The sequence below is a fragment of the Antechinus flavipes genome, chromosome 3 (assembly GCF_016432865.1).
Source record: "Antechinus flavipes isolate AdamAnt ecotype Samford, QLD, Australia chromosome 3, AdamAnt_v2, whole genome shotgun sequence".
In the NCBI taxonomy this organism is placed as follows: Eukaryota; Metazoa; Chordata; class Mammalia; order Dasyuromorphia; family Dasyuridae; genus Antechinus; species Antechinus flavipes.
Genome location: NC_067400.1, coordinates 250,118,485 through 250,145,624, shown reverse-complemented (window position 1 = coordinate 250,145,624; position 27,140 = coordinate 250,118,485). Strand labels below are relative to the sequence as shown.

General features: G+C 30.9%; 1 protein-coding gene across 3 annotated transcripts in view; it reads left to right on the top strand.

Moving 5' to 3' along the window:
• Nucleotides 1-23,654, top strand: part of ERG (ETS transcription factor ERG) — a 132,008-nt gene extending 108,354 nt beyond the window's left edge. For all 3 annotated transcript variants that reach the window (XM_051984871.1, XM_051984872.1, XM_051984873.1), the window contains exons 6-10: nucleotides 1,202-1,273; nucleotides 13,719-13,784; nucleotides 14,451-14,507; nucleotides 15,062-15,109; nucleotides 21,903-23,654. In XM_051984871.1, the coding sequence (XP_051840831.1) occupies nucleotides 1,202-1,273; nucleotides 13,719-13,784; nucleotides 14,451-14,507; nucleotides 15,062-15,109; nucleotides 21,903-22,423 (764 nt within the window). In that variant the 3' untranslated portion in view covers nucleotides 22,424-23,654. The remainder of the gene's footprint in view (nucleotides 1-1,201; nucleotides 1,274-13,718; nucleotides 13,785-14,450; nucleotides 14,508-15,061; nucleotides 15,110-21,902) is intronic.
• Nucleotides 23,655-27,140: the final 3,486 nt, after the last annotated feature.

The following is a 27,140-nucleotide window of genomic DNA, read 5'->3' as shown; positions in this document are numbered from 1 at the left end:
CTTTTAGAGTTATGCTTTTCCTCGATAAATGGAGGTCAGATTCCTCTTCAATGCTAGAAATGTCATACATATATCTTTTTTTTTAGGTACTACTATTACCCCCAGTTTATTTTTTATGAAAGCCTTTTATTTTCAAAACATGCATAGATAATTTTTCAACACTGATTCTTGTAAAACCTTGTGTTCCAAAATTTTCCCTCTCTTCCCCTTCCCTCTCCCCAAACTTGAATTAATCATAAAAATATCTTTTATTTTTTCAACAATAACATCTTTTTATTTTTGAGCTACTAGAATTACTCTAATATCAAAATGATTTTATTTTTTATTTTTTAATAGCTTTTTATTTATAAGTTATATGTATGGATAATTTTACAGGATTGACAATTGCTAAACCTTTTGTTCCAATTTTTCCCCTCCTTCCCCTCCCCCCCTCCCCAGATGGCAGGATGACCAGTAGATGTTAAATATATTAAAATAAATTAGATATGCAATAAGTATACATGACCAAACTGTTATTTTGCTGTACAAAAGGAATCGGACTCTGAAATATTGTACAATTAGCCTGTGAAGGAAATCCAAAATGCAGGCAGGCAAAAATATAGGGACTGGGAATTCAATGTAATTGTTCTTAGTCATCTCCCAGAGTTCTTTCGCTAGGCGTAGCTGGTTCAGTTCATTACTGCTCCATTGGAATGATTTGGTTCATCTCATTGCTGAGAATTGCCAGGTCCATCAGAATTGCTCATCATATAGTATTGTTATTGAAGTATATAATGATCTCCTGGCCCTGCTCGTTTCACTCAGCATCAGTTTGTGTAAGTCTCTCCAGGCCTTTCTGAAATCATCCTGTTGGTCATTTCTTACCGAACAATAATTGAATTAATTTTTTAATACATTATTTAAAACATTTGTAATTCTTTTAAAATAAATATAAAAAATGCTATGGAATGTTGTACATGTGTTTGAATACTCTGGAACAGTTTCTACTCTTCCATTTACTGATAATAACCATGTCAGAAAATTATAAAGTTAAAACTAAAAGCATTTGTAAATAATGTAACATGAAAATTCCAGAACTTCTTCCTTTTGGAATTTATTCATGGCTCATGGAGATGTACAATTATTCTTGTCTGTTTAAAGTAAATCTTGATAATTTTTTTTTAAAGAACATCATATGTTTTATCTTTCCTTCTGTCTATAGGAGGGGCCACTTTTATTTTCCCAAACACTTCAGTATATCCTGAATCCACACAAAGAATTGCATCTAGGCCAGGTATGAAAATTTCAATTATTTGACCTCTTCATTATGATATTTTTTTCATATTCATAGCATATATAATGCATTTGAAATATTTATGATTGATAGAATCATGGATCCTCAGTCTACATTTGTTGATTTTCACACCAAATTCAAGTAATACATTTCATTCACAAATTATATCAGACTCAAAAATTACTTTAAATACTTTAAATAATTTAAATACTTTAAATAACAAAGAGTAAAAGAAAATTATTTTAGTATATGTAGCATTTAGTAGTCTCTTTCAATGTAACAGAGGGAGGAAGGAAAGGAAGGTTAGAAAAAGAACGTGAATCCAATGATTCTGAACCCTTCTACATCAACATCCAAATTCCATCCACCCCCATCTCTTGATTCCTTATTCCCATTTCCCTCAACCCTAACACCCTCAAATTCCAACCATACTCCTTTTCCATTGTTCCCTTTTCCACTGTTCTCTTTGGAACACCTCTTCCTTAGGTAATAAATTTCCCTTTATTCTAAATCATTTTATCTTCCACTCCTTCTGTCTTCTGGCAATCTTGACTCCCCGTGATGCCATAACCTATCTGGACATCCTTTTCAGTACTGGCTGTATTCATTTCCCTTGGCTCACTGATTAAGATAGTAACTTTATATTTTCTTTATATTTTGCAAACAATTGAGGAACTCATTGTCACATTACTCAAATACCTTCTCTTACTATCTCCTTCTTCAGCTTTGTTTCATGTAATGAATTAACTCTACTCCTTTGTTCTCACTCTTGTCACTTATCTTTCATCTCTGTCTACTGGTTACTTCCCTGCTAAGATATGATCATATCTCTCCCAAACAAAAACAAAAACAAAAAGCTCTTACTTGATTCTTCTATCCCTTTTAATTATTGTCCTGTATTTTTCTGTTCTTTAGGGCCAAACTCCTTGAGAAAGCCACCTATAACAGGTGCTTCCACTTTCTTCCCTATTCTTTTTTTTGTAATAGTATTTTTTCCCAATTGTGTATAAAGAAAATTCTTAAGGTTCATCTAAAATTATTTTTGAGTTCCACATTTTCTCTCTCCTTCTTTTATACCCTTAATACCTATGATAGTAAGTAATTTGATATGTTACATATTTTGCAATCATGTTAATTATATTTCCATATCAGTAATATTGTAAAAGAAAAAAAGAAATCAAAAAGGAAAAACATGGGAAAAGTTAAAGAAAGTGAAAATAGTATGTTCTAATCCACATTCAGAGTCCATCAGTTCTTTTTCTGGATGTAGATAGCATTATCTATTCCTTTGAAATTCTCTTGGATCATTTTATCACTGAAAAGAGCTAAGTTACTCATATTACAATGCTGCTGATGTTGTATACAATGTTCCCATAGTTATGCTCACTTCATTTTGCATGAGTTCATATAAGTCTTTTCAGGTTTTCTAAAATTCACCTACTTATCATTTCTTATAATACAATAATATTCCATTACATTTATATAACATACTGGCTCAGCTATTCCCCAATTGATACATCCCCTCAAATTCCAATTCTTTACCACCACAAAAAGAGTTACCATCCATTATTTTGTACATGTAGGTCTTTTCCCTTTTTTAATGATTTCTTGTGATCTCTATCTCACAATGGTATGGCCATATCAAAAGGTATGTACAGATAGTTGCCTTTAGGCATAGTTCCAAATTGCTTTCCAGAGTGGTTGAATGAGTTCACAACTCTACCAACAATGCATTAGTGTCTCAACTTCCCAATATTTATCAATTTCCCTTTTTTGTCATATTAGCCAATTTAGTTGTTTTTATTTGCATTTCTCTACTCAACAGTTATTTAGAGAACTTCATATAACTACTGGTAATGATTTCTTTTTCTAGAAACTTCCTGTTCATATTGTTTTGCCATTTACCACTTAGATGTTGGTGCTTATATTTTTTAAATGTTAGGTGCAGTTCTCTATATGTTTTTGGAATAAGATTTTTTTTCAGAAGGACTTAGTGGAATTTACACACACACACACACACACACACACACACACACACCTTTCTAAAATTGGCTGCATTGGATTTGTTTGTGAAAACTTTTATTTAATGTAATCTAAATTATTTATTTTCCAAAATCCTTTCTATTTCTTACTTCATCATAAATTCTTCTCTTTTATGTAGATCTGATAGATAGCATTTCCCCTAAATTGCTTATGATGTCATACTTTATGTCTAATCCATACACTCATTTTGATCTTACCTTGGTATATAGTGTCAGATGTTGGTTTACACGTAGTTTCTGTTAAAATGCTTTCCAGTTTCCTCAACTATTTATCATATTATATTATCCCCAAAGCTTAGATCTTTGGGTCTGTTAAACATTAGATCATTATGATCATTTCCTACTATATATTGAGGACCTGATTCACTGTACTGATCCACTATTCTACTTCTTAAGCAGTACCAGATTATTCTGATTATTACCAATTTAAAAAATTTCCCCCAATTACATGTAAAAACAATTAACTTTTTTTTAATTTGTGTTTCAAATTTTATTCTTTCCTCCTTTCTCTTTTCCCTCCCTGAGATAGTTCAGCAGTCTGATATAAATTATATTCATGTTTAATCATATAAAATGCTTCCATATTAGTATTAGCATTTCTAAAAAAGAGAAAGTAAAAAACAGTATGTTTTGGTCTGTATTCAGACATCATCAGATCTTTATGTGGGGTAGATTTTTCATCATGAGTCTTTGGGGATTGTTTTGGATCATTATATTGCTGAAACAGTTCTTCATCATACAATGTTACTGCTACTATGTGCAGTGTTGTCCTGGTTTTGCTCACTTTATTCTGTATTAGTTTATGTATGTCTTTTTGTTTTTTTCTGAAATTATCCTTCACATCATTTCTTACATAATAGCATTCCATTACAAACTACAACTTGTTCATTTCTTACAGTGATTTTTATAGCACAATTATATTCCGTACAATCAGGTACCACAACTTGTTCAGCCATTCCTCAATTGATGGCTATCCTGTCAATTACCAATCTTAACTATCACAAAAAGAACTGCTATAAATATTTTTGTACAAAAAAATTCTTTTCCCTTTCAAAAATTCTCTGTGGGATACAGATTTAGTTGTGGTATTGTTGGATTAAAGAGTATGTACAAGCAAGATAACTGTATAAATATGTACACATATATTGTATTTAATATATACTTTAACATATTTAACATGTATGGAACTACCTGCCATCTAGGGGAAGGGGTGGAAGAAAAGAGGGGAAAAGTTGGAACAGAAGTTTTTGCAATGGTCATTGTTGAAAAATTACCCATGCATGTTTTGTCAATAAAAAGCTGTAATTAAAAAAAAGGGGTATGCACAGTTTTGCAGCCCTTAAGACTCATTTCCAAATTGTTCTATAAAATAGTTGGGACAATTCACAACTCTACCAACAGTGTTTGACTCAGTTTTCTACATATTTAAAAAATGAGGCTTTTATCAGGGAAGTAAATTACCCCTTCTCCTGAGTTTTCTGCTTTTCTTATAATTTAGGTTGAATTGGCTAAATTTGGGCCAAAAAATGCTAATTTAATGTAATCAAAATTATCCATTTTATATTTTGTAAAGTTATCTCTTGCTTGGTCCTAAATTCTTTCATTTTCAATAGATTTGACAGGAAACATTCTATGCTTTCCCAGTGTTATTATGGTATCACTATGATTTTTAAATTGTGTACCAATTGTAATTTTATTTTGGTAGTTGGCATGAGAAACTGGTCTATACTTAGTTTCTGCCATACCATTTTCTGGTTTTCCCAGACTGTTTGTCAAATAGTGAGTTTTTGTCCCAAAACTTGGATCTTTGGATTTATTATACATTAAATTTCTATCATCATTTACTACAATGTATTTTGTACCTAATCTATTCCATTGATTCCCTATTCTATTCCTTATATATGAATTCCGGATTATTTTGATGATTACTACTTTATAATTCAGTTTGAAATTGTCAAAATCCATCTTCTAATTTTTAAATTTCTATTTCTATTTAACCTTTTTTATTGTCCTTTTTCTAGCTCTATAAAATACTATTTTGGTATTTTGATTGGTGTGACACTGAATATGTAGATTAATTTATGTAAAATTGTTGATATTATTATGTTGTTTGGCCACTCATAAGCAATTTATATTTTTCCAATTGTTTAGATCTGATTTTATTTGTGCGAAAAGTGTTTTGCAATTGTATTCATATAGTTTTTGGATGTGTCTGGGCAGGTAGACTCCCAATATTTTATATTATCTACAGTTATTTTAAATGGAATTTCCTTTTTTGTGTCTTGCTTCTGGACTTTGTTGATCATATATAGAAAGACTAATGATTTGTGGGAGTTTATGTCTTGCAGCTTTGTTGAAGTTCTTAATTATTTCAAATAGTTTTTAATTGATTTTCCTAGGAATCTCTAAGTATACCATCATATCATTTGTTTCTCATGGCCTATTCTAATTCCTTCAAGTTATTTCATTCTTCTATTTTTGCTATAGGTACTTTTCTAGTACAGGATAGAAAGATAATGCTGATAATGGGCATTGTGGTTTTCTTTTTGGGAAGGATTCTAGCTTATTCACATTATAGATAATGCCTGTTGATGATTTTAGGTGGATACAACCCATCATTTTAAGGAAATCTCCATGTATTCTTATGTTCTCTATTTTTTTTTTTTTTTTAGAAAATAATAACGGGTGCTGTGATTTCTGTTGGTTTTATTATTGATATAGTCAATTGTGCTGATGGTTTTCCTAATATTGAACAAATCCTGCATTCCTTTTATAAATCTCATCTCATTACTATGTGTGGTTCTTGAGAGATATTGCTGTTATCTCCTTGATGGTTATTTTATTTGAAATTTTAGCATCAATAGACATTTAGGAAATTGATTTGTAATTTCCTTTATCTGTTTTCACTCTTTCTAGCTTAGATATTAATACAATATTTCTATCATAAAATGGTAGGACTCTTTCTTTGCCTATATTTCCAAATAGCTTATAAAATATTAGGATTAATTAAAAAATATATTTGATGGAATTTGCTTGTGAATGCATTTGATCCTGGAGATTTTTTTTTAGGGAGTTTATTGATGGCTTGTTCAACTTCTTTTTCTAAAGTAGGGTTATTTAAGTATTCTATTTCCTCTTCTCTTAATCTGGACAACTTACATTTTAGTATTCATTTATTTCACTTATATTGTGAGATTTGTTGACTTCTAGTTGGGCAAAATAATTTGGTTCCAATATTTGCTTTAATTTCCTTTTCAGGGATAGTTAATTCACCCTTCTAATTTTTTGGGGGGATTGGAGTAAGGTAATTGGGATTAAGTGACTTGCCTAGAGTCTCACAATATATGTCAATTATCTCAGGCCAGATTTGAACTCATGTTCTCCTGACTTCAGGGTCAGTATTCTATCCACTATACCACCTAGTTATCCCAAACCTTTTCATTTTTGATACTGGTAATTTGGTTTTCTTCTTTTCCCTTAAAAATCAAATTAATTAATAATTTTCCATTTTATTATTTTTCATAAAACCTAATTCTAGTTTTATTTATTAGTGAAATGATTTTCTACTTGGAAATTTATTAATCTTTTATTTGGTTTTAGGATTTTCTATTTGGTGTTTAGTTGAAGATTTTTAATTTGTTCTCTTTCTTGAGGTTTTTTTTTTTTTTGTGTGTGTGTGTTTTCCCAATTCTGTTCTTTCTCTAGTTTATTGATGCAAACATTTAAAGATATAGATTTCCTCACACCCACACCCCCCAATCCCTCATATTGCTTTGGCTCCATTCTATATATTTTGGTATGTTGTCTCACTGTTGCCATTTTCTTTAATGAAAGTATTATTTATTTTTATTGATTCTTTGAATCAATTTTTTTTAGGATTAGATTAGTTTGTTTTCAGTTAATTTTAATTTATTTTTCCATGTCTCTTTATCGAATGTAATTCTTTTTACAGCATAAGCTGAAAAAGATGCATTTAATATTTCTGCTTTTTCCCATTTGATTGTGAGGTTTTTATGCCCTGACACATGATCAATTTTTGTGTCGGTGCCTTGTACTACTGAAGAAAAAGGTAAATTTCTTTCTATTCCCATTTAGTTTTCTCCAGAGGCCAATCATATATAACTTTTTAAAGATTCTATTCACCTCCTTTTCTTCTTTCTCATTTATTTTTGGTTAGATTTATTTAGTTCTGGAAGGGGAAAGTTGATATTTCCTATAATTTAGTTTTATTGTCTATTTTCTCATGTAACCAAAAATTAAAAATTTAGATCCTATACCATTTACTTAATATTACTTCATTGCTTGTAGTACCTTTTAGCAAGAGATAATTTTGTTCCTGTCTCTTTTAATTAGATCTCTTTTTACTTTTTTTTTTGAAATCATGATTTCTACCCTTTTTTTTTTTTGCTTCAGTTTGAAGCTTAACAGATCCTGCTCTAATCCCTTACCTTTAGTCTCTGTGTGACTCTCTGCTTCAAGTGTGTTTCTTGTAAACAATAATTTGCAGGATTCTGGTTTTTAATCCATTCTGCTCCCTGCTTCCATTTTATATGAATGTGAATGGTATGAATTCATTCACATTTACAGTTTTGATAACTGAATATCTCCCTCCACTCCATTTCTCATTGTTTATCCTTTCTTTTTCTCACCTTTCATCCTGTTCCTTCACTCCAGTGTTTTACTACTGATCACTTCCTCCCCTACCTAATCTGCCTTTCCTTCTGTCAACATTTCTGCTCTCTCTTCTCTTGTTGCCATTCCTTTATACTTTCCTTTAGGGTAAGATAGTTGTTTATATCCAGCTGTGTATATTATTTCCTCTTTGAGCCAATTTTGATGATAGTAAGGTTCAAGCACTGGTCTCTACCATCCTCCTCCCCTCTATCTTCCCTTCCACTGTATTAGATCTTTTGCATCTCCTTTATGTGAAATAACCTACTACATTCTATCTATTCCTTTCCTCTTCGACTAGTACAATCTTCTTTCTCACCCCTTAATTTTTTTATATTATCCCATCATAGTAACTAATACTAACATCTATGTATACTGTTAATTGATCCTATAGCAATAAAGTTCTTAAGAGTTTCAAGCATCATCTTATCATATAGGAATATAAACAGTTTAACCATATTGAATCTCCTATTGTTTTCTTTTCTATATTTCTTTTTATGTTTTTCTTCAGTTAATAATTTTTGGTTGGGATCTTAGCTATTTCACCCTTCAAATTATCATATTCCAAGCCCTCTATTTCTTTAATGTAGAAATTAATAAATCCTATGTAATCCTGACAGTAGTTTCATGATATTTGACATTTCTTTCTGGCTGCTTTAAGTGTTTTCTGTTTGGCCTGGGAACTCTGAACTTTGGCTACAATATTCTAGAGGGTTTTCATTTTAGAATTTCTTCCACAATGTGATTGGTGGATACTTTCAGTTTCTATTTTACTCTCTGGTTCTAGGATTTCCTTGATCATTTCTTGAAATATGATGTCTAGGCTTTTTTTTAATCATGACTTTCAAGTAGTCCAATATTTCTTAAATTGTTTTGGAATCCATTTTCCAGGTCAATTGTTTTTCTCATGAACAATTTCACATCTTCTATTTTTTCATTTGATTTCTATTTCTATTTCTATTTCATTCTATTTGATCATTTCTTGATGTCTTATGAAATCATTAGTTTCCACTTACCATTGTTTAATTTTTAAAGAACGATTTTCTTCAGTGAGCTTTTGTACTCTCCATTTGGATAATTCTAAATCATTCAGAGCTGATCATCTTACAGTATTGCTGTTGCCAAGATTGTGCAATGACCAACTATGACAGACTTAGCTTTTCTCAGCAATACAATCATCTATAATAATTCCAATAGATTTATGATGGAAAATGCCATCTAAGTCCAGAGAAAGAACTATGGAAACTGAATGCAGATCAAAGCACACTATTTTCCCTTTTTTCTTTTTGGTTTTCTTTTTTCTCTCATGTTTTTCCCCCTTTTTATTCTGATTTTTCTTTCACAATATGATATAGAAGTATGTAGAAAATTATTGTACATGTATAACCTATCATATTGTTTGCTGTCTTAGAGAGGAGGGAGGGAAAGGATGGAGGAAGAAAAAATGTGGAACTCAAAATCTTAAAAAAATGAATGTTGAAAACTATCTTTACATGTCATTGGAACAAATAAAATACTAAGAAGTAGGAGAGGAGAAACCCCCAAAACAATATTGTTATTACTTTTACACAGTACATTTTACTTTTCATGTTCCAGATTTTTTGGAGAGCATCCTACTCATCATTTCTTACACCACAATGGTATTCCATTATAAATGCATACTCCAATTTATTCAGCTATTCTCAGATTGATGGGCATCCTCTGAATTTCCATTTTTTTGTCTCTAGAAAAGAACGGTTATAAGTATTTTTACACATATAGGTCCTTTTCTTTTAAAAAAAAAAAAAGAACCTCTTTTGAGGTACAGCTAGTAGTGGTGTTGCTGGGTTAAAGAGTATACATTTTTTTAAACTTTTTTTTTTATAAACTTTTGGGCAGAGTTTCAAATTGCTCTTCAGAATAATTGAATCATATCTATAATTATTTTTACTGGATTTTCTATTTTTCACTCTTTCTTCTGAGTTTTCTTGGGGAGATATGGAAATGATGATGATTTATATGCATTTATTTTACATACTGCTATTTTCCTAAACTTAGTTGTTTCAACTAATTTTTAGTTGATTCTCTAAGCATATCATCATACCATCTACAAAGACTACATAGTCTTGTTTATTTATTGCCTATTCTATTTCCTTTAAGTTCTTTTTCTTATCTTATTACTATAGGCAGCATTTCTAGTAAAATATTGAATAATGATGATGATAATGAGCATCCTTACTTCAAACATGATTTTATTGGGAAGATTTTTAGTTTATCCTCATTACAGATAATACTTTACTGGTGGTATAGATACTACTTATCATTTTAAAGAAAGTTCCATTGATCCTAAAGCTTTGTAGCATGCCATTTTTTTTTCCTTTTCTTTCTTTATTTAATATTCAACATCCCCAGTTACATTCAAAACAACAACAAAAAATTTACATTTGTTTCTAAATCTTTTGAATTCTAGGTTCTCTCCTTTATGCATACCCACAATTAAGAAATCACTTGTGAAGTTATACAAAACATTTCCATAAAAGTCAAACTGTAGCAAAAAAAAAAAATAGATTTCCTACCCTGATAAAAATAAAAACCCTCAAGAAAAATTAAGTTTAAAAAAGGAGAAATAATGAAAGAGAGAATGCTTCAGTCTGTACTCAGATAAAAGCAGTTCTTTCTCTGAGTATGGATAGGAGTTTTCATAAGTCCTTCAGAGTAGTTGTGGATGATTGTACTACTGAGAATAGCAAAGTCATCCACAGATGGTCACCCAGAACATAGCTTTGTAGCATTTTAGACAGAATATTGTGTTTTGTCAAAAAAATTTTCTGTATCTTTTGAAGTAATTATAATCTGTCAGTTTTGTTATCGATTTGGTCAATTATATTGATTTTCCTAATATGGAATCAGCCCTCCATTTCTAATATAAATTCCACCTGGTCAAAGTATATGAACCTGGTGATATATTGCTGTAATTTTCACACTGACATTCTGTTAAATTCTTTGCATCAATATAGGGAAATTGCTTTATAGCTTTCTTTCACTTGTTTTTGCTCTTCTTGGTTTAGGTAGCAGCACTATATTTTTGTCATAAAAGAAATTTTAAAATTCTTCCTTTGCCCATTTTCCAAAATAGTTTTATTGGAATTAATTATTCTCTCAATGTTTGATAGAATTCATTTGTGAATCCATCAGGTCTTGGTTTTTTTTTTTTCCCTTAGGGACTTCATTTTTGGTTAGCTCAATTTCTTTTTCTAAGATAAAATTACTTAAGTATTTTATTTCCCTTTTTTTTGTTAATACAGACAGTTTATATATTTTTAAAAATATTCAGTGATTCCATTTAGATCATCATTTTCATCAGTTTCACGCAAATATAATTGGACAAACTAATTCCTTAAAATTGATTTAGTTATATGTTAATTTTTAATATTATTATTTTATTTTTCTTTCTTTTTTAAAAATCAAATTAACAAATGGTTTATCAATTTTGTGTTTTTTCATAAAATCATAGTTTTATTTATCAGTTCAAAGTTTTTCTTATTTACAATTTTGTTAATTTCTCTTATGATTTTCAATTGGTTATTTCATTGGAGATTTTTATTTGCTTTTTTTCTGGTATTTTAGATGCTTGCTGGATTCATTGATTATTCTTTCTTTCTTTTACCTATGCATGCATGAAGAGATACAATTTTTCCTTTAAATACTGCTTTGACTAAGTCAAAGAAATTTTCATATAATGTCTTCAAGTTATTTTTTTAATGAAGTTACTGATTATTCCTATAATTGATTTGTTCTTTAACCCACTTATTCTTTAAGATTACATCATTTAGTTTCTAATTAATTTTATGTATATTTCCCTATCTTTAATTCAATGTAGTTTTTGTTGCATTATAGTTTGAAAAAATAAATTTAATATTTATGCTTTTTACAATTCTCTGTGATATTTTTCTTTCCTATTAAATAATCAATTTTTGTGATGGTGATATGTACAGTTGAGAAAAGAGTATACTTTTTTCTATTCCCATTCAATATTTTCCAAATGTCTATTACAGCTAACTTTTCTAAAGTTCATTGATTACCTTCTTCTCCTTTATACTCTCTCACTAGGGTTTCAAAACATTGCTTTTTCCTGTTATATTTCCATCTGACCTTAATCCAGGTCATGTCCATTAACTGTGATGTCCCAAAAGATTCCATCCTATGATTAAGTATTATCCTTTTATTAGTATAATCAGTTGGACTTCTTATAAGTTCCCATGGTTTCAATTATCTATATAGATGATTCTCAGATTTATTTGGCTACCCTTAGTCTCTCCTCACACCTTCAGTCTTAAATACTTACTGAAATCACAAAATGGATATTGTATAGACATATTAAAGTCAACATGTCCAAAGCAGAATTTTTGCCCCAGATTCTCCCCTTTTTCTAACTTTCCTAATTTACTCACATGAATGCCATCATCTTCTCCAGTCACTCAAATTCAAAACCAAGGTATTATCCCCTATTCGTCATTCTTCCTACCTCCATCTATTCAGATGCCACATTTTATTTATTTGAACTTTGTAACATCTCTTATATGTGGTTCTTTTCTCTTTTGACACTCCCACCATCCTTTTACAGGCCCTCTTCATCACATGCAATGATCTATTGTGATAGCTTGTTGGTGGACCTTCTTGCTACAAGTCTCTGTCAACTCAAGTTCTTCTACTTAGGTGTCAAAGTAATCTTCCTAAAATGCCAGTCTGATCATTTTACCCTCTGCCCCAAAACTCTAGTGATTCCCCCTCACTTCCAGGATCAATTATAAATGCCTAGTGTTCAAAATCCTTCATAACCTATATCCCATATCTTTCCAGTCTTCTTATCTTGTACCTTCTCCATACATATTTACATTCTATTACAGTACAATGACACTGGTCCTCAGACAAGACTACAAGCCTTCATCCAGAGCATTTTTGCTTGTGGCCTCTAATACTGGAATTTCTGGAATCCCTTCAAATCTTGGCTAAAAATCTCAGTTTCTATACAGAAAGTTTTTCCTGATACCCTTAATGCTTATGCTGTTCTCTTATTTCCCATTTATCCTGTATGTGGCTTATATGTATGTAGTTCTTTGCATGCTGTACTATTATTAGACTGTAAGCTCCTGGAGAGCAAGGATAACCTTTAATCTTTGTACCTCCAACATTTAACACAATGTGTGGCTCTTAGTAGGTAGCTTAATAAATGCTTGTTGACTGATTGATAATAACAGATGAAAAGATAACTGGAAGGAAGACAAATAAGGTAATTTTCAAACTATTGAAGGTGTGTTCAATAGATAATGAATAAAATTCTGTTGAACAGAACAATAAAATATACCTCCAGAACTGTTATTATGATCACTTGTCATCATGGTATCTGATGTTTTTGCTTAATTGTTTTTCTTTGTAACAAAGGAAAGTGCAAATGAATGGAAAATGGGAGTATTTCTTTCTAGAAATCACTATTATAAAGATAAAAGTTTTCAATGGAATACATGTTTTTAAATGAATTGGGGGAAAATACCAGAGTTGTTATCACTAAATCCTGTACCCATCAATAAAATTCTAAACATTTTACCTCATAATTATAACTCAAAACAAGTTAAATGGATATCACATTTTCTTGTATGACATTTGTTTTAATAAAGCACTGAAGTAAAACCAGAGTACATATTTTAAAATTTTCTACATTGTCAATATTGGTGATAATTTATTGATCTTTATAGATTTACCATATGAAGCAGCCAGGAGATCAACCTGGACAAGTCATAGTCACACTACACAGTCAAAAGGTAGGGTTTTTTCCCCTCTCACATGGATTTAGAACTTTGTGCTTTAGCTCCATAGTATCATTTTAATAACTGGAGATTTCCAAAGTCCACTCATGTTTTAAAATTTCCTACTTAATTTCCTCTCTACTACTTTCTATAATTTCTACATTTCAATATGATAGTAGATGGATAGATAAAAATGTTATTACATTTTAAGAACTCTGTTAAGCACTGGAGGCACAATTTTAAACAAGGCAGGCAGTCTCTGACTTCAGGGAGATTATAATTTAATGGGGTAAAACATCACATAGAAAAAAAAGGGATGGGGAGAGAACTTGGGTACAATGTAGCAGGCTAGAAGATAACAGTGGACCCTGAAGAAAGCCAAGGAAAAAGAAAGACACTGAATGGCTGAATTCTTTTCCAAAATGAGAATGAGTCATTAAAATATAGAGGAAAATACTAATGCAGAGATTTTCCATGGTTACAATGTGGCAATAAAGAAAATCTTTTTCAACATGGATTTCTTCCTATATTTCTACTTACTTTGGTGACATATGACAATAACTCAGTACCTTGATAGTCATAATGATTTTAATTACTTAAGTTTAGTAGAGAAATTTATCATAAGAAAGTCTGAATGTGGTTTTCAAGCATAAAATATAGGTAATTTTTTTTTCCTCCTAGTTACTCAGCCATCTTCTTCAACAGTTCCCAAAACAGAAGACCAGCGTCCGCAGTTAGGTATGTTACAATATAATAGAAGACATTACCTTAGTATATCTGAAAAAGTAAGCAGCTTCCCAAGAACATTAATAAATTACAGGTCTGCTACTTGAAAATTATTTCTATAAATGAAAGATAGCCCATTAGTCCTATTTTTGTGTTGTGAATTAAATAAGTATTTTAAATACACAGAACAAGCAATTAAAAAATACTCAAACTTTCTACAAGTAGTGCAGTCTTAAAGTTTATGAATAGTTTTAATCCTATAACTAAACCAAAGTTTTATAATACAATTTCAAGTTGCCAGAAACAAATTTTAAGGAAAAAAGACAGATATTTCAAAAATCTTTAATGTCTAGAATTTCTATAGAACTTTGAGAGGCATCATCATTTAATGAGTAGATCTTGATGATGAATCATGATATATATATGTATATATCATGTGCTCTGGATGCCATGGGTACATAATACTTATTTACTAATTGAACTATTTATTTATATGGAACTATTTATTAAAAAGCCTTATTTATGTTATCATATCATTTGTTTTCTTCTTTTAATTTTTGGCACAGATCCATATCAGATTCTTGGACCAACAAGTAGTCGTCTTGCAAATCCTGGTAAGATGTGGGTGCTATTTTTTATTTCTTAGTACAAGAATTAGAATTTATGTATTGTAAGGGACTTCAGAAGCAAACAAATGTCCGTTATAACATAGTGATAATATGGCCTCTGCTTGAAGGGGCCGAAGGGGCGGGGGCGGGGGGGAATACCTTATCTTGAAGTAGTCCATACCACTTTTGGGCAGTTCAAATTGTTAAGAAAGTTTTTCTAGACATTGGGTCCAAATTTGCCTCTCTGAAATTTTTTTAAAATAATTTTTTATTGATAGAACGCATGCCAGGGTAATTTTTACAGCATTATCCCTTGCATTCATTTCTGTTCCGATTTTACCCCTCCCTCCCTTCACCCCTTCCCCGAGATGGCAAGAGTCCTTTACATGTTGAATGGGTTGCAGTATATCCTAGATACAATATATGTGTGCAGAACCAAACAGTTTTCTTGTTGCACAGGGAGAATTGGATTCAGAAAGTATAAATAACCTGGGAGGAAAAACATAAATGCAAGCAGTTTATATTCATTTCCAGTGTTCTTTCTCTGGGTGTAGCTGCTTCTGTCCATCTTTGATCAATTAAGGCTCTCTTTATCGAAGAGGTCCACTTCCATCTCTCTGAAATTTTTTACCCATTTTAATTCTGCTCTCTGGAACTAAAACACTTTTCATACAAATAAAAATATACATACATAATTGGAGAAATATTAATTGCTCATGGATAGGCCAAGGCAATATAATAAAAAGACAATAATACCTCTTTCTGTGTCATGTCAAAGTACCAAAAAGTTGCTTTATAAAATTAGAAAAAAAATTCATATGATGGAATAAAAGGTCAAATATATCAGGGGAATAAATAAAAAATGGAAAGGAAGGGGACCTAGCTCTTCCAGACATCAAACTATATTACAAACCTATAATTTGAATTGAAATGTCATCAGAGTAATTTGGCTAAGAAATAGAGAGATTGATCAGTAGAACAAGTTGGAGATACAATATACAGAAGCAAATAACACAGAAACTTGACTATTTGGTAAACCCTAAAATCCCAACTATTAAAGGAAGAACTCTCTATTTAACAAAAGCTTTTGGGAAAACCAGAAAGTAGCTTAGCAGAAACTAGACCAAGATTTGACAGAACATACCAAGATAAGTTCAAAATAGGCACATGATTTAGATAAAAAAGAGTGATATCACAAAAAGATTAATGGAGGAGGGAACAAATTACTTGGAAGATTCATGAAGAGAGGAAGAGTTTATGATCAAACAAGAAATAGGTTAATTAGAAGTAAAATAGAATTTTGATTGTGTGAAATTCAAAAGATTTTTACCTGAACAAAACAGCTACAATTATTAAGAATAGACGGAAACTGGGGGGAATAAATCTTTGTAATAAGGTTCTCTGACAAAGATTTCATTTTTAAACACATTGAGATCTGAGTGAAACTACAAGAATAAGCTCCATTTCCCAAATGATGAATAGTCAAAAGGAATGGATAAGCAATTTTTAAAGAAAAAAGTTCAAGCTACTAATAGTCATATACAAAATGCTAAAAATCACTAATAATTAAAAAAAAAGCAAATTAAAACATTTCTGAAGTACCACTTCACACACATCACATCGGCTAAGATAACAAAAAAAAAAAAAAAAAAAAAAAAGAACATTATAAATGATGAGCTGAATATGGGAAAGTAGGTATCTTTATGCACTGTTGGTGGACTGTGAATTAGTTCAACCATTGTGGAAAGCAATTTCAAAAAATGCTCAAAAGGCAATCAAATTGTGCATACTCTGAACCAACAATGCTCAAACTAGGGCTATATTACAAGGGGATCAGAAAAAGAGGAAAAAGACCCACTATACAAAAGTATTTATAACTTCTTTTTGTATTAGCAAAGAATTAGAAATGGAGGGATTGTTCATCAACTGGGGAATAATAAAAAAAAATTATGGCACATGAATGTTATGGAATACTATTGTATTATAATAAATGAGGAAGGAGATGGTTCCAGAGAAATCTACAAGGACTTGTATGAACTTATATGAAAGAAACTGAAAAAAACCAGGAAATCAATCTACACTGTAACAATAAAATTGTAAAGATAGTCAAATTTTAAAAACTTAGTAATGCTGATCAACACAATCCATACAACCACAATTCCAAAAGACTCATGATAAAACAAACTATCTCTCTAGATAGAGAACTATAATAATATAATATACATTTGAATTATATTAGCATTTACTGCCATTAAATGTTGCAAATTTTAAGAGATTGGTTTCTTAAATCTGGTTTTCATTGTTTTACTTTGACTGATTTTTATGGGATACAATAAAAATAGAATTATGTGATTATTACCATTTATAATTTTTTCATTCTTACAAAAAATAGAAAAAAATGAGGATTCTAAAATGTTAAGGCTTTGCAAATATATATGTATATTTTTTTTTCAAGGAGCTTAAAATTTTTTAAATTATTATAGCTTTTTATTGACAGAACATATGCATGGGTAATTTTTCAGCATTGTCCCTTGCACTCACTTCTGTTCCAACATTTTCCTTCCCTCTTTCCACTTCCTCCCTTAGATGACAGGCAGTCTCATACATGTTAAACATGTTAAAGAATATCTTAGATACAATATATGTGTGCAGATCCGTACTATTCTCTTGTTGTACAAGAAAAATTGAATTCAGAAGGTAAAAATAACCTGGGAAGAAAAACAAAAATGCAAGTAGTCCACATTCATTTCCCAGTGTTCTTTCTCTGGGTGTAGCTGATTCTGTTGATCATTGATCAATTGGAACTGAATTAGATCTTCTCTTTGTTGAAGATATCCACTTCCATCAGAATACATCCTCATACAGTATTGATCTCCTGGTTCTGCCCATTTCACTTAGCATCAGTTCATGTAAGTCTCTCCCGGCCTTACTTAAATCATCCTGCTGGTCATTTCTTACCCAACAATAATATTCCATAACATTCATATACCACAATTTATTCAGCCATTCTCCAATTGATGAGCATCCACTCAGTTTCCAGTTTCTGGTCATTACAAAGAGACCTGCCACAAACATTTTGGCACACACAGGTTCCTTTCCCTTCTTTAATATCTCTTTGGGATATAAGCCCAGTAGTAACTCTGCTGGATCAAAGGGTATGCACAGTTTGATAACTTTTTGAACATAGTTCCAAATTGCTCTCCAGAATGGCTGGATCCATTCACAACTCCGCCAACAATGCATCAGTGTCCCAGTTTTCCCATATCCCCTCCAACATTTGTTACTATCTTTTCCTGTCATCTTAGCCAATCTGACAGGTGTATAGTGGTATCTCAGAGTTGTCTTAATTTGTATTTCTCTGATCAATAGTGATTTGGAACACCTTTTCATATGAGTAGAAATAGTTTCAATTTATCATCTGAAAATTGTCTGTTCGTATCCTTTGACCATTTGTCAATTGGAGAATGGCTTGATTTCTTATAAATTAGAGTCAATTCTCTATATATTTTGGAAATGAGGCCTTTATCAGAACCTTTAATTATGAAAATGTTTCCCCAGTTTATTAGCAAATATATTTCTAAGTACACTTTCAGTCAGTTAGGCATCTATTAAATGCTTTCTATGATTCAAACATGGTACTAATTGTGAGATACAAATGTAATACATGACACAAAATAACAAGTAAATATATGAGCATACAGAATAGCTATAAAGAAAAAAATCTAATAAGATAGTTAGGGAAGGATTCACTGGCAAGTAAGGAGAATTAGGAAAGATTTCATGTAAAAAATTGTACTTGAGCCATATCTTGAAGGAAGAGATATATTGTATGATTCAAATAACTTTTCATGCATAGGGGAATGGAGAATGCAAGTCCAGAGAAAAGAGAATGCTGTATGTGAGGAACATAAAAAGGGCCAGTTGGAATTCCTAAGTACAGGATGGGTAATTATACATGATGAAGCTAGAAAGATATAATGGGAAACAAACTGCAAAGCTAAACAAAGTTATTTATATTTGATCTTTGAGGCTAAAGGGAGACACTGTAATTTATTCAATAGAGGAGTTAACATGGTCAGATCTGCACTTTAGGTTGTCAGCTCAATGAATAGATAGACTAGATATATCTATAGACTAGATATATGAACAATAGACTAGAATGTGGAGAGGCTTGAGAAAGAAAGACCAGTTAGGAAGATATTATAATAATCTAAGCATGTGATGCGATCTTAAACTAACCTGGTTCCTATGTGAGTAGAAGGACAAGATCAGATATAAGACATATTGTATTAAGAGAACATGAAAAATTTGAGAACTGACTAATATAAGCAAGGTGAGAATGAGGCAGCAAGGATGGTACCAAAAATTGGAAATTGAGGGAATGCCCTCAATTGGGGAATGGTTGAATAAATTGTAGAGTGTAATTATTATGGGATCTTATTGTTCTATGGGAAATGATGAACAGAATGCTCTCAGAAAAACCTGGAAAGACCTTCATGAACTCAGCAAAATGAAATACATTATATACAAAGTAATAGTAATGTTGTAGGATGATCAGCTATGAATTATTTTGCTATTCTCAGCAATATAACTGATCTATGACTACTCTGAAGGACTTATGATGAAAAATGCTACCCATACCCAGAAAAAGAACTGATTGTGTCTGGATATAGATAGAAGCATACTTTTTTAAATTAACTTTATTTTTCTTTTTTTTTTTTTTTCATACCATCAGCCACAGATTTCTTTATTTTAAACTTGCTCAAACTTTCAGTTACAATATATGTGGCAAAAAAAAAAAAAAAAAAAAAAAAAACAAACCTGACAAACAAAAGAAAACAGAAAGAAAGATAGCTAACACACAATATCTGCCACATTTTCACTTACCTCTATTTTTAACCTGTTTTTTCTGTTATGGGACATGTAGCAATTTTCTCATATTAAATGATATATTTAATGGCAACAACTTAAATTTTCCTGCTTTAATGACAGGCTAAAATTACTTGAAATGACAAATTGTTATATTATTGCCCTTTTACTGCCAATGTTAGTGACATAATCCAACAGATTAATAAAAAAATTGTTGAGAGATGAACAGAACTTAATATCTCATCTCCCAATTTCAATTCTAAAACAGACTTTCTTAAGTCAACATATTCAAACATTTAAGTTTCTCAAAAATACTTCCACTCTGAAATAAAAGGTTTTGTTTTTGAGATGTAAGTCTCACTTTTACCTCCAACAGAACTCATTCTGTACTTTTTTTTTCTCAAAATATATTCTGTGCAAAATGTAAGTTCTGTGTAGGTTTGTACCTTATTTTTGAAAAGCTGTTTATAAAATATAATCCTAAAAACAATTCCAACAAGAGACAACAGAGGCAGAAGAAACATATCAGAACATAGCCTAATTTTTCACATGAGAAACTAAATATGTTCTTAAAGCTCCAGTAATACATTCCTTCAAAAAATCAGAATGCACTTTGGCCATTATTAAACTTATTAGTACACAGGCAAATTTTTAAAAATGCTTATTTGTTGTTTACATAGAAGTAGTGTATACCACACAATTTGAAGTTAAATTACCCCCAAGCCTACTAATTGTATGGAATGATAAGGACAAAAAGATGTCTACATGGTTCTACTCTTTACACATAACTTGAAATGAAGTTATGATTTGGGTAAATACTGAACTAAATATATCAGTCTCAAATGAATAACTTATAAATTACAATGTTAAAGTTCCTAAAAAACTGTAAGGGTTTGAATATATTTAACATGATGGGCTTGGCTAAAACAAAATTTTTATTTCTTTCAAACAATTCCTGGTTTAGGGCAAATGTGCAGTTTTCAGAAAATTCATTTAGTCATAATTAATTATACAAATACAACAACCTTAAATCAAGCTTCAACAGGACCACCACCAAGTTAACTCCACTTGCCTAATATGACAATAAGATAAAGTACTAGATTTGACACTTGTGAAAAAATCAATTTTCTAAAAGAATTATATTTCTAAATAGCCCTTATATCAATGAAAAAGGGAGTTGTATATCTCATATAAAATTTAAAGGCTAGAGTTTGTAAAAAAAACTGTATTTTTAAAATTTTTATGTGGTTCTAGGAATAGATGTGTGTGCATCTATATGTGTATGTACAGACACATATACACACACATATATATAACATCTTTTATGAGTATTTATCCTTAGATTGTTCATGTGAGTGTGGTATAAATGGCATATGCTATAGTGTATCATGGGAAAAAAATCTATTTTACTTGAGTAAACATAAAGTACTTTAGTAAAATCAAGAGGCACTTCACTTGTGAGATGAGTATATATACCTCATTCAAAAGGATACCATATCATGCCCCTGCACACTATAACATAACTTTATTTTTCTTGAGGGATATTCTGTTTTCTTTCACAACATGACTTATAGAAGTGTTTTTGTTATAATTTAACATGTGCTTTCTTAATGGGGGTTGAGGACAAAGAGGAAAACAGATAATTTGGAACTCAAAGTTTTAAAAACAGATGTTTAAAAAACCAAGGATGATGACAAGATTATGAATCACAGAATTAGTAGAGTTTAGAAGGAAACTGGGTTTGGAGAGAAAGTTAAATTCTATTTTAGTCGAAACTTTGGTTAAAGTCTGAACATTGTCTAACAAGGGGTTCCTTCAGCTTTGTGAGAAGTTAGAATGAGGCAGATCAATATGAATGTCAACAAACAGAGCCAATGGGAGAATTTTTTTATGTGATTTATTCTCATTGATTTTTTTCCCCCTGCGCCAGGGAGTGGACAGATACAGCTTTGGCAATTCCTTCTGGAGCTTCTATCTGACAGCTCAAATTCCAACTGCATCACTTGGGAAGGAACCAATGGAGAATTCAAGATGACAGACCCTGATGAAGTTGCCCGTCGCTGGGGAGAACGCAAAAGCAAACCCAACATGAACTATGATAAGCTTAGTCGTGCATTACGTTACTACTATGACAAAAATATTATGACTAAAGTTCATGGCAAGCGTTATGCTTATAAATTTGACTTCCATGGAATTGCTCAGGCATTACAGCCTCATCCTCCTGAGTCTTCTTTGTACAAGTATCCATCAGAACTCCCTTATATGGGCTCCTATCATGCTCATCCTCAGAAGATGAACTTTGTTGCTCCTCATCCTCCTGCTTTGCCTGTGACATCTTCCAGTTTCTTCTCTGCCCCTAATCCATACTGGAATTCATCAACTGGAAGTATCTACCCCAATACCAGGCTTCCAGCCAGCCATATGCCTTCCCATTTGGGGACTTACTACTAAAGGAAAAATGACATTCCTCTACATTATAAAATTTTCCATTGAATTTTTGTAAAGTCTACTAGAAAAAACATGAATCAAAAGTGGAATGAAAGGAATGAAAAAGGTTGATTATATTTCAGGCTAGGTGTGAGTGGGAGATGGAGAAAGAGATCAAACAGTCCTTTAGAGACAGGGAATTAATAAAATGAATACTTAAAAAAGCAAAGATTAAGCTAAAATGTAATATGGACCAAACATGAAAGACAATGTAAGTTGAAGCATGAAGTGATTATGAGTAAGAAAAAAGTGGTTTTAGTAAGTTTATAAACTTCAATGTAAAGTTTGGTATCCACATGCTAACTGGGACTATACTACAATATTAGGATAAACAATATTGATCTAACATACAATATATGAATTCATTTTTAAACTCTGTATTTAAAATAGAAGTATATGTATGCATATATGGTATGTGTATATATGAATTTATATACATACTCACACACAGATTCAGACTGGTTTATTGTGGAAACCAATGTGTGGAATACAATGGCACTTGCTATTTTGATTAAAATCAAAATGGAGGGCTATCAGCTATTTCAAACTGTGAAGACTCCTCATCATTTCCGAATCCTATGATCCAAAGAGTAGGACTAAGAATGTGTATAAAAGACAAATGTATGATTGTAGAACAAGAACTTGCATCTACAACAGGACATTAGAGAGAAGCAGAAGAAGAGGGCAACAAAGAGTGAGAAATAAACTGCTTAATCAAATAGAAACTGAAAATGTTAACATGGACCTTGGAGAATGATTTATTAGGATATGAAATAAAATATGAGTGTTATGCCATCACTATTACACAAAGAGAACACTGCTAATCTTAAAGGGAAAAGTAGTGTGAGATTCATAAATCAGATTGCACATCATTTTAAAAAAGTTTTCTTTTTTATTATTATTAACTGGAATTATCTGATATTTGGAAGAAACAGTCAGGACCACTATCTTGGGGCATAAGGTAAGAGACAGTCTTGCTGACTGTCACTATCAGAAATCACACAGATGTTTTGGTGAAGTGGACATCACTTTTCCTTTTGAGTCACAAATGCTGTGCGTTTGTAAGAATGAAGTACACAAGTCAGTGGGGTTTTTCCTCTTTATTATGTAATAATTATATAACTTATGCATTTATACACTACGAGTTGATCTCGGCCAACCAAAGACAAACACACATACACACACACACACACACACACACACACACACACACACACACACACACTGGATAATCAGAAATATTGTGGCCTTGAATTTTAACTCAGTATGCTTAATGTTTACAATATAAAGTTATTAATACTTAGAATGCAGAGTGTACATAATAGAATAAGCTTGGCCTAGCCTGATTTATTTATTTAGTTATCTGCATTTTTAGTCACCGACTTGCTTCATTATCATAACTGGTTAAAAATGTTAATCTTAATTTTTTTTTGTCCCTTAAAAAAGTAAGAAATAAATTAAAAGGAAGCAAATGCTTTTTGACTGAAATTATATCAAGGTCCAATCCTAAAAATAATTTTATACTACATAATTTTGAGAATTTCTACCAAATTCTTCTTATTTGTTCCCATGCTGCTAGCATGGTCATATCTTTTCTCTGGAGTACCAAACATTATATTGGCAGATTGGCCATGCATACTAATTTGTACTCATGCACAGAATGGAAAGAGAAGTCTAAAACAAGGAGTGATTTTCAAAGCAAAAATTTCAATTTTGTCTCTATCACAAATCACTAGGTGGTTCTAAATATAATGATAAAATGTTAATTGAACCATAAAGAATTTGCTGCACTTAAAGAAATTATATCATTAATAGTAAATGAAATATATAACCAAAAAAACCCAAAAAAACAAAAAAGCAAAACAAAACAAAACAAAAAAACCCAAAACTTGTTATTCCTCAGTTTATAACAGTAGGGGGCAACATTTTAATGTGTTATTTGCTTTTTTTTCCATTTTATTAAAGTAAGCTGATTACCTCTGTCTTTTATGCCACAGGAATTTAGGATTTACCCTAATTTAGGGTAAATTTAGGATTTAAACCCTAAACCCAGAGTTTAGGGTTTAGAAACCTTTAACTTCATATTTATTAGTAGTTCTGCTCAGCAGACACTGTTTCCAAGATCCAATATACCAATGGACTTATGACCACATCAATGTGAGTATTTCCATTTTGTGTCTGCTGGTCCTCTTTCATATCCTCATTTATATTTATTGTAGGGTGATGTAGAGAGAGAGGGGAAAGAGAGTTGAGCAGCAAGATTGGGGAGATTTCTGAGTTATCTAGTAAATTCAATTTACCTTGAATAGTGTGAACAAACCTTGAACACCAAACACAGTTGGACCATTTCATAATAGTTCCAGAGACACTTATTAGCTTTGTGCATTTTTATTTTGCCATAAGAAAAAAGTTAATTGTCAGCCATCTATGCTGTAAAGTCTTGGTAGTCAATCCTAAATATTATACAGGATCACATTATTTGAGTTCCAGACTATCAGCATTATTCATATTGCAAATAATCTCTACCATTATATTTGTATTGAAAATTACTCCATTCTTCTCTAGCTTGTATCTTGATCCTGTATCATTTTTTTTAAAAAGGAAGAAACCTGCAGTAAAGGATATGAAAACTGTACTACTGAAAAAGATTGATCACTTACTGTGTCAGAAGCTTAAGTTAGATATGCTGCTGGTAAATCAGTGCTATTGTTTCAAGGCCATTTCATGAGCAAAACAATAAAATTAAAATAAGATCAAATTCAGTTTTATAAATGTTTTAAGTTTTCTGCCCATATATTCCCATATAAATTATTTACAAAGTTTGATATAAATATGAGCAATGAAGTGATGTTTTTGAAGACCTTGATAATGAATATCCTAAATAAATAACCCTTTAACTTTGCTTTTAAAATTATTCTTTCACCTATTTATATCATTTTGAAGCTTCAAGTTGTTTTCCCATTGTTTTTTGTTTTAATTTCTTACACCACTATTGGAACTTTAATTTTTTTCTTATTGCTTTTTTCCCCTAGAAGCATTTGTTTGTATTGGCTTCCTAAAATTTTGAGTCTTGTTGGAAAGATTTCTCTTTTGCTGTCTTAATAGTGTTTTCATTTCTTTATCATATCTATATCTTTATCAAATTCCTATTTATTCTAAAATTTTATTGAACACTAATTTTTTTCTAGTCTAATTGTAGAATAGATAAAATATTTCAGTTTTTGATGGAGTGATTTGAAAGTTCTAGTATAATTAGATCTTTTTCTGAACTATTAGAATATTTCTATGTAATTTGATAGTACCTGAAATCTTGAAGTGTATTAACTATAATTAAGTTTTCTTTTCATCTAAAGAATAGCACATAAATATCAAATATAACCTCATACTTGGACTTCTGGTAAATGGGTGATATTGAGGGGAAAGCTTCATTGTTCTGTTGTCAGCAAAACTTCTTCTGAAATTGGTGTATAGAAAACAATGTGACAACCCCAAACTTCTCTACTTGTGATTTGAAAATGTAACCTTGGGAAAAAGAGATTTAACAATATATTACTGTAACCATATCTAAATAATAGCTATTCTTTTGATTGTCTTTTAGGACCTGAGAAAGCTTCTCTTTCATTTTACTCTTTTACTTAGCTATCCATGATCTGACCGTTTGGGTTCTGGTCTAAGAGGGAAAAGTTATCACCAGGAAAATTATCTCAACTCCTGAAAATGAAAAAGTATTGTTTTTAAAAATCTGTTTTTTCCACCATATACACCATTATAGTAAAGTCATAAGAACTCATAAAAAGAGATTAACATTTTGGTCTATTCAAATGTACTTTGTAAGTTCAAAATTCTTTTTTTTGGACATCTAGTCCAAATAATCTACAAGCAAATTGATAAAATAAGAATTCCTAAACAAGCAATTGAAAATTTATAGTTACTTGTATTACAAAGGAGGAAAATGTTATGTTATGCTCAAGTATATATATATCAGTTGTAGGACCACATATATTATATAAGTATTTTTTTGACGATAGTGAAGAAATATGTAGTTGCTATATGAAAATGGTGCATGGAAAAAGATTCTATTATATCATCTTGAGAAATATAAATCTATAAAAATATTCATCACAAAGCATATAATTAGCAAGTGATTAAGTAAATACTCATTCAAATACTATTTTCTCTTTGAATTCAAATATAATTTATTAAATACATATCATATGCAAGACCATCAGCATTGTACTGAGCTGGAGGCTTTATATGAAAAACCCGATATCTACACTTAAGGAATTTGCAGTCAAATTGAGAAAATGTGCATATTTGGATTTTAGTAAAGTTTTTGTTAATTTTTCTGGCTGTCTAATATTTAAATAGATCAAGAACAAACTGAATTACAAGGCCATAGAGTAATAGTCAATGAACTGATATTCAATATTGAGGGATATGTTTGACCAGTGGATCTGTTCTTATTCCTATTTGGTACAAAAAATTTTCTCAGTGACTTAGATTTAGACATATGCTTGTGGTATGTTTTTTTCAGATTCATAGATGACACAAATGCTATAGATGCTACAAGAGGTAGTAAACAAAGAACAGATTCAGATTAGGTGTAATATCTAAGAAGATGAAAATAATTAGGCATAAACATAAAGGAATGTGCTTTGATTTTAAAAAAGGAATTTTCAAA